Source organism: Apium graveolens, chromosome 1 (genome assembly GCF_009905375.1).
Source record: "Apium graveolens cultivar Ventura chromosome 1, ASM990537v1, whole genome shotgun sequence".
Lineage (NCBI taxonomy): Eukaryota > Viridiplantae > Streptophyta > Magnoliopsida > Apiales > Apiaceae > Apium > Apium graveolens.
Window position 1 is genome coordinate 135649952 of NC_133647.1, and position 9495 is coordinate 135659446.

At 32.4% G+C, this 9495-nt stretch overlaps 1 protein-coding gene across 1 annotated transcript; it reads right to left on the bottom strand.

Moving 5' to 3' along the window:
• Positions 1-226: 226 nt before the first annotated feature.
• On the bottom strand, positions 227-8960 carry LOC141706924 (uncharacterized). The gene is made up of 10 exons (XM_074509816.1): positions 8842-8960; positions 4574-4653; positions 4104-4291; positions 3144-3537; positions 2741-2850; positions 2508-2567; positions 2245-2295; positions 1715-2038; positions 1311-1376; positions 227-357 (listed from the first exon to the last, which is right to left on the bottom strand). The coding sequence occupies exons 1-8, from the start codon at positions 8958-8960 to the stop codon at positions 1946-1948; spliced, it is 1095 nt and encodes a 364-aa protein (XP_074365917.1). The 3' UTR covers positions 227-357; positions 1311-1376; positions 1715-1945.
• Between the last annotated feature and the right edge of the window lie 535 nt (positions 8961-9495).

Here is a 9495-nt window from a genome sequence, read left to right on the forward strand (position 1 = left end):
TTTTTTGGGATTGGAGTAAGGTCTGTGTACATCCCACCATCTCCAGACTCGGGATATACTGGGTATGTTTGGTTGGTTCTAGTCTTCTAATTTATGCATGACTGGCGGGAGAATACACAATAGTATACCTTTGTCATCCATTGATACTAAGACTGAAAGAATTGTAAAAAATAGAAGAAACAACGAAATACTAATGACATTAATATTTAACTAATTTCATATACTAGCCTTCTGTAACTTCTTTTGCTGTGGAACCCTCAGCTTTTTCATGTCCGATTGCTTCATCATTCCCTGGACCGATTATAATACTTTGAGTCCTCTCTAGAGATGCGCTTGGATTGTGTATTACTTGATCTCCTACACATACGACATACATGACAAGTATTTGTCAAATGATGTTTGTCATAATAAGCAGAACACATGCGTAGTTGGCACATAAACATCAAACAATAAGTGGAAAAGGCCAATTGAAATAATATATCTCAACTGCACTATGTAATAATCAATGATTTAAAGAACATAAATATAATATAATAATATCAAGTACAGTTTTCCTTTTTGGTAATTGGTTTGTAACTGTTGAATTGGCACATTAAGTATTGAACTCTGCAATACTCTTTAAGTATATGTATGTTATGCTCTATCTGTAATGTGTGTAAACAGACAAAATTGAAGAAGATATGATTTTAAGACGATGGATATACAGTAATACTATGTCAACTAGGTTCAAATAGAGCTAGTTATATGGATTTGTTTAGACATGCACAAATCATAGCATTAGAGCAACTCCAACAAGGGGTGCCAACTTCCACGTGGCATGACATGGCACAACACCCTTGTTGGCTCTCTATTAAAGTTGATGGGGTGCCAAAAGTCGGCATCCCTTGAGCAAGGTGCCAACTTATTTATCATTATATGGATAACAATTTAAAAATACAATATATTAGTATAACTAAATAATATAAATTTTTTAAAGGGGTGCCAATAATTGGGGCATTTTTTAGGAGAAGGGTCGAAAATTATGTGCATAGAAAAGGTAAAAATTATAATTTACGATGATTTGTCAAAGTCCAACCTTTGGAGATGATTTTAAGTAACTAAATATTAATGGTTAGATCTTAAAAAGAATCGGGTAGGTTAACATGGAGATACGATGATTGTGTTATTAATATTTGTTGAGCAATTCAGCAAATATTAATAGATGTTCAGTATAACTTTTCATGCATCTCAATTTAAAATGAGATGTTTGATATTAGGTTAAATGCACAACTCAGGGTCCTATGGACTATCACAGGGTCTGAACCTCTGACCTCCTGTTTGAAGTATTGCCTCGGCTTCTTCCTCCATTGGTGGCCTATTATCTTCCGCTAATTTACCTGAGAATAACAAGATCGAATCAAATCCTTGGAAATTCGTAAAAATGACCCCTATATAAATAATTTAGAAAAGTATCATCTACTAACCAACCACAAAGCCGGGACTAGCTTGACAGGGGTCAGTTTAAAATTTTTTGAAATTCACATTATTTAGGTATAAATAGAACTTGTCAAAGTTTAGGTTTTAAAATGGCTAAATGCAGCAGTAGCCTATTAAATTAAGGATGCTTAAATATATTCCAATAGGTGTGTCAAAATCAATAACCTTTCCATATTGGAACATGCAAAGTTAAGATCAGTATTTATACTGTTACTATTACTCAATGTATATGTTGTACCTGATCTACTTCCGCCAGTAACTGGAGCTTTCAAACAGTTCCTAGAAAGACGTTCAAGTTCCCCTTCAGCAGCAGCGACCACATGGGGAACAGTATTCAGTAACTTTGCCTGCTCATCAGATTTCAGGAGAAGGTCTCTTTTTTTTTCAAATTCAATCATTGTACAGAGGTCAATGGGTGAAGGTGAACAATTGAGGTAATAATTGTAGTATAAATAGCATATATAAGGAATTATTCTAATAATAAAGGATATTGTCCTCTCCACCCTTTTTCACAAGCTAGATCAAAACGATTTTTAAGCCTCTGCAGCTCTGTAGCAATCCACTTGAAGTAAAAACAAAACATGTACCAAATGATTGAGTTAAGCTAATAAAGGGAAACTATTGAGCGCAACAATTTATTAAATAGAAGATTCAGAAAGAAGTAAGAGGAATTGAGAAAGGTTAAACATACTGATCAACTTTATGTAAGATATTAAGCATAAATAAAAATGGTCCACTAAGCACAATCAATATTAAACACATGCTTACATGTTTCGTTATATCCTCGTGCAAAATTATCGCCTTCTGTTCAAGCTCATCCTGTCAAATATAAATACATGCTCAATGTTGGACAACTAAAAGATGCTTATAAAGGATAATCACAGTCATGGTTATAAGGGATGCTACAAAGTCGATAGCCTATGATGTTTTTTTTTTGCTAGATAAAATAGTCGATGATGTCAAACTCAATGAGATGATACAGAATAAATAACAAATCATAACATAACACTACTACTAAGGACAGTACTTACTACAGTAGGCTGTTTTAAAAGGCCACATTGTATGCGTATCTTCAAATCTTTGCACTCTTCCTGTAAATAAATAGAAGCAACAAAGTTCCAAATTCCTCACAGTCAAATATAAGCTTGAAAATTTACAAAACAAATATAATTTTAAACATTGAAAAAAAAGGTAAGCATGAATCAAGAATTTTTTAGCAAGACATAATATCTTAGACAAAACTTACTAAAACCAATATAATTACCTGGGTTATGTTACAGTTTTCGAGCAAATTGATACTAATTTTATTCTCCATGCCTGAAATATGCAGTAATACCTCGGGATCATTTTCACCATTGTAAGTCCATATTGTGCCTGAAAATCCATGAAGGAATAAACTGAACTGCTTTTGTTTATAGTAACTAATATCATGTTAAGGTCCAGCAATCATAAGAGACAAACTACATGTATACAAGTCAATTATTTTAAAATCTGCAATTTCATTAAATAATTCAACAATATTAGAGTTAAATTTATACTATAAGGATGGTATGCATGTGACCCGGCCTATAGTCTTTAAGAAGCTAACTTTGTACCATTATAAAATAATATGGAACCCAGTTCGAACTTCGAACGACATATGCATCGACCAACACAGCAACACTAACCTGTGACTTGCAAGAGCTTAAAAATGTTCTGGTCAAAACGGTCATTCCTAGCTGCTCTGATTTTAACGAAACTTCCGATTAACTTGTCATCAAACAAGGTCCTGGGTCCCTTTAGAAGTTTCCTAACTAATCCCCTCTTTAGGTAGACCAGAGTCATGTTCTCAGGTTCTATTGACGCGTACTGGAGTGGAGGAATCCTGCGAGCTTTCAAGTTTTTCTTTGGGAATTTGTCATATATATCTGACTTCACACCATCATTCTCATCTGAGTCGCAACAAGACATATAGAATTCGCCTTTCTTCATTCTATCTTCCGCAGAGCGGAGATATTTCAGAGTCAAGGATTCTCTCTCCCTGATAATTTTCCAAGCTAAACCAAAGTGCTCCATAAATTTCTGCATGCAAACAGTAAGACAAGTAATAAAGAAAATTCATAGCCATTATAGTACAAAACATAGAATAACCACCTGCATCAATCATCTCACCTCCAACTTGATCTTAATCCTCCCCAACCCCACCTCACCCCAGCGATAAAGAACATGACGCTAAGAACAATTAGGTGATCATATTTATTATCTACAATTATTCCATGGTAAAAAAATTTACTGTCCCATAAACCAAGCAAGAACCATGGACAAGTAGAAATACCTAACAGACAGTCGTGATATTCAATTTTAAGTTGAAGAAAATACTATAAATAAGAGATAATAAGGTAACTTTGAAGCACATGCGAGAAATGAAACTTCCAAGACGGTCAATTTCTTCTTCATTTTTACATATATTTTATATATGTTTCCTACTTCTGAAGATGACACAGCAAATATTTTCTTCAAATAACTTTCTGATTGAAATACTTCAAATTTAATAGTATTCACAAACGATAAAATTTTAGAGGTAAAAGGAATTGGAAAATATTACTATAATTTCGTGTATCTACTTATTATCTGTAAAGTAAGCGTACCCTGTCATAATCACCATCCTTTTTTTCTTCAACTAGTAGCCCATACTTCAAACAGACATGACATAAACCCTTGTTTCCTCTAATCTGAACAAATTCAACTTGCCCAATGCAGTGCCTGCAAAGAGCCTTTGGACAGCCCACGCAAATAAAATCATGGCCTTTGTGGCATATGAAGCAAGAATGAGCATCTGAAGCAGTAGCATAAGTTTTATATGTTAGTAAATTATTTGCTGACAGAACAATGAACATTCGAGCTCCAAACAAAAATACATCGTTATGATATTCCACTGAATTAAATTACAAATTTGTTCTTAAAACAAAAACATTAAAAAGGCTAAAACAACAATTTAATAAAATATATGTGAACACAAAGATCAACTCTCCTCGGTGACCCATATGGCATGTATTGAGCACATTCAAATGAGGCAAAGGAAGACTGCAAACAAAAAACTAAATATTTAACTACATACCACAAGTCCAGGAATTTCCGGTGTTGACGACTGAATCATCCTTGCCTATACATTTAGGGTGGCACGCTTTTATGCAATCTCTGAAACATTTGGGAACAACATTACTTAGAGAATGGCTCTACTCAGGAATGAAAGAGATAAAATGTGCACTAAAACTAAAATTATTACATGGTAAATATCTAGGGAAATTAATGACACAAAATACAGGAACTAATAACATAAAATGAACTTTCATATAGTCATCATGGTTCATGGAAATAGTCTATATATGTACTGAAAAATCAAGTTGGTTTCCGATGATTTAACTCTGACTGGCAATTTAAACAAGTTGCATGTCCTATTTCTGAAGAAAAATGTTTCTTTTATGTTAAGCTTTACCCAGAAAAAATTTATTAATTGTCAACATGTAAACCAATGTAATTACCTATATATTTTCAAAATAATTGTATGAATGTTGAGAATGTACTTGAAACAATTAGTTTTAAAAAAAAATTGATAAAATCTGTGTAGAATAATAACAAAAAGAAAAAGAAAGGGAAAAAGATTATGTAAATTAAAAACAAAAAACCAAAACCAATTTCTGAAAAATAGTAGATGACAGATTTGTTTACCATTTTAGGTATTCCACACACACACACACACATATATATATATACATCAACACGCGACTCAGTTCGACTACTGAATAACGAATACTCAAATTTATTGGTGTAAACTCGAATTGAGTAGTCTGCCAAAACATATTGGAAATGTTATAATGTTATACAATAATATAAGTTCTCCGCCTTATAAAATTATATTTAATGGTTAAATAATTGTTTATTGTACACGAATTTCATCATAGAAAATAACTCAATTCCCTTATTTTTAACCAAAAAATTCCTAAATTCACTGAATCATACTTCGTCTTCAAATTTTGGTCTTCATCAGATTCCGGTCGAATTTATTATCCCCTATTCAACAATACATTTTTAGATCGATCATCACTAATCCACATATCCTTTTGTCAGTTTGCATCGCCATTCTCTTGACTCAACTTCCTTTTTCTCACTCTTCTTTCACTATAAAATTGTTATTTTCAAAATGCACCACTCTGTCTTCTTTACTATTATCGCCATTCAAATTTCCGACCTATGTTTCGATTTTTCTCATATATGAATGTTTGGTGATTTCGTTCGAAGTTCGATGATTTTTCCTGATTGTTTTAATACAGTTGGTGATTCAATTCAGTGATTTTTTGGTCGATTGTAGTAATTGTATTTACATATAATAATTTAAGTATAATGTTGGATGATTTTAGGTGATGATCGAAGATAATGGACAGATGTGCTTGTTGTGTGGTGGTTATGAAGGTTTTCTTCTAGTGATTTATATGTTTAACTGCAGTGATTATTTTTTGACGGTGGTAACTTTTTTGATTTTAGTGCTCGGAGGGTGGTCGGACGTACATAGTTGCAGTGTGGTGGTAGGAGTAGTTCAACCTATTGGGTTTCAACCCAATGTGATTGGTTGGGCTTAGTGATTTAAGATATAATTGGATGGGCAATAATTGTATGGGTATATAATTATTATCATAGGTGGATTGTGAAACAATTGTATGGGTAGGCAATTATTATCATAATTGGATTGTGTAATAATTGTATGAGTAGACTATTATTATAATCATATTAGGTATGTCTTGTTGGCAAGGTTTCATAATGGCTATATATACATAGTCATATTGTGTTTGATTGATAAGAGGAGTGTCTAAGATATAGACTTAAGTACTGGTGAGCGGATGTGAAGTATTAGGCTTATACATCCTAGATCGATTGTTATTATTTGATTGTATGCTTGAGCATTATTTGGCTTCGGACACCATTAAGGTATCATGTAACTATTGCACTATTGATAATTGTTTGGATTAATAATACAAGTTGGGACGCGGGTTTTATGTGTCATAACTCATAAATGTCTTATACTCTGCATTGATAGATCGAATCTCGAAAAATTGTGTGTTTTCCTCCTAATGAGTGGTATCAGAATCGAGGTTCCTGGTGAATTGAGTTGGATGAAAGTTTGAGGTTCATTTGGCATGGCAAATTACGATGATGGATTTAATGACAAGAAGCATACTAACGAGGGAATAGACAAAGTTAAGTGCTGCATGACGGTCGACTTGCAACCTGGATCAAATCGTTTAGACTCGACACGAGATGAAAGAGATGATCGGAATTTTTTTAGTGGCTTGATCAATCAGGAGAATATTTTGGCTAATGTTGTTGTTCTTCTTCAAGAGGCCAAAGAATTGTGAAAGCAACGATTGGGTGACTCAATGATGAAAGGAGAATTCATGATTGATACATGCGATTTTGTGGATGGATATGTCGCTATTATGAAGAACGATAGTTTGGTGGTCACTATACGGGTTTTAGTGATTCTCAAAAGTTGGAAGAATGAGATGAATGAATTCTTTTTCAAGGGGAGGCATCGGCGAAGAGACGTTGATATTTTGATGGTTTCCGTTTAATCTACTCTAGAGTATTAGGTTAAAGGGGAGGATTGTTGGGTTTCAACCCAATGTAACTGGTTGGGCTTGGTGATACAAGATATAATTGGATTGGGTAATAATATAATTATTATAACAATTGGATTGTGTAATAATTGTATGGGTAGGAAATTATTATCACAATTGGATTAGGCAATAATTATATGAGTAGACAATTATTATTATAATAGGATTATGTATATTATTTTGGCGAAGTTTTGTGATGGCTATATATAAATAGTCATTGTGTTTGATTGATGAGAGGAGTGTCTAAGATGTAGACTTAAGTATCGCTCGTGAGCGGATGCTTAAGTATTGGGCTTAGACATCCTTGATTGATTCTTATTGTTTGGTTGAGCATTGTTTGGCTTGGGACACTATTGAGGTGTTATGTATCTATTGCATTAATGATAATTGTTTGGATTAATAATACAAGTTGGGACACAGATTTTTCGTGTCATACATGTTTTGTGTGTACTCCGCATTGGTAGATTGAATCTCGTTATGTGTATGTTTCCTCCTAACACAACCATGGTGATTTTTTTGACTTTGGTAATTTTTTATCAACATTGATGATTTTAGGTTATTTTAGGTGGGAAGACAGTAGGGATAGGTGGTAGACAAAGGTGTGGGATGGTGTAGCCGGACGTATAGGCTGGAGGGGTGAGGTGAGGAGGAAGGATGTGGTGATGGTTGGGATGAAGAAGATAGATTTCAAATGAATAGCCTACATTAAAAGTAGATTTAAATTTGTTTAGGGGAGATTAGTTCTCATATATTAGTAAGATTTAATGTTAGAAAGAGAAATTAAAAACCTGATATTTAAAACGAGATTCTAAATATTTTTCTCCTCTTTTTATGAAATAAAATGTATATTAACATTTTGGTTTTCATTATATTTTCTTTTTAACATCAAAATTTGAATCAGTAATTAAATTTTATAAAAAGAATTATGTAAAATTTCCAAATTTTTGATCGAGATTCAAAAAAACTTGTAATATATATGTGATTCGAAAATAGAATTTTAAAATCTATAAAATTCCCAGATTATAAGGTTTTCTCGTGATCTTTTTTTATATTTGAAAAAAAATTGTTTGTGATTGGTTTCTTTTGGAAGAATTATAAATATTTGAAACTACTCAATTTTTCGATTTTATAAATAATTTTTAAAGATTGTTATCTCGGTTCTCCTTTTACAAAAGTTCTCCTTTAAACCTTATCTTATATAAATATTACATTTTATTACTACCTAAGAGCAGTGCAGGGAACAAGGGTCGGGCTTGGGATATTAATCAATCTTATCGCCCAAATCTCAAATTTTTTAATTAATCCTTCTATGTTGCAGCCCCAAACAAAAAATAATTCCTCCCTATTTGAAGTGGTCTATCTCAAAATCATACATCACACACACAGAGAATGATATAAATATATACTATTATATTAAAGTGCGAATATTAAAAGTTTCATCGACATAACATTAAAAGTTTCGTCGATTATCTGGTCATTTCATAGTTTGGTCACTCAATACACAACCGTTAGATAATTCAAATGAAATAACCATATAATATAATCCTAAAAATTATTGTTATGATTAGGCGGTGTGATGTTCAAATCCCAGAAACAACATATTAAAATTATCATTTACAGTATATAAGGATTAAAACAATCGTGCACCGCACGAGTTATAGACCAGTGTGTGTCTATATAAATATATATCATAAAAATAGTTCAAGGAACTTACTCGTGATCACAAAATAGAAGAAGTCCCCCAACATAGCATAAAAAACACCATTCTTCCTTTGTTACACATTTTTGTGTCCTCTTTCTTCCTTTGTGACCTTCCTCTCTATTATTCATCATGATGGCAAAGGTGGTGATGGCTTTGTGGCACCTCTAGCGTGAAAAATGATTTTGGATTTTGATGAATGTAAGGAATGGTGCAAAGATAGGTGGGCAAAGGTTGTATATAAATTTATAAAGTCAAGATTAGGGTTTTGAGATTTTATTTTGTGGGCCGCTTGATTGGGAGAGACATTTCTAGACCATATGAGCCCATGGGCCCAACAAGAAGACCACTCAGAAGCAAAAGAATAATAATTAATAAACTAGAATAATAATAATTATAATAATAATATTAGTAATATATTATAAATAATAATAATAATAATAATAAATAGTATATAGTATAGTAATTATCAATAATAACAAACTATATCATACCCTTTTCTAGACAAAGGATATTATAGTTAAAGGATCATATAATAAAATTTAAACATTAGTATAATTTTTAAATTTGATAACTTGTAGAAAAACTGATGCCAAATTTAGAAAGGGAATTGATAAATAAACTTTAAAAAATACTATCTAAGCTCCATGTGTCTTGCAAATGACATAA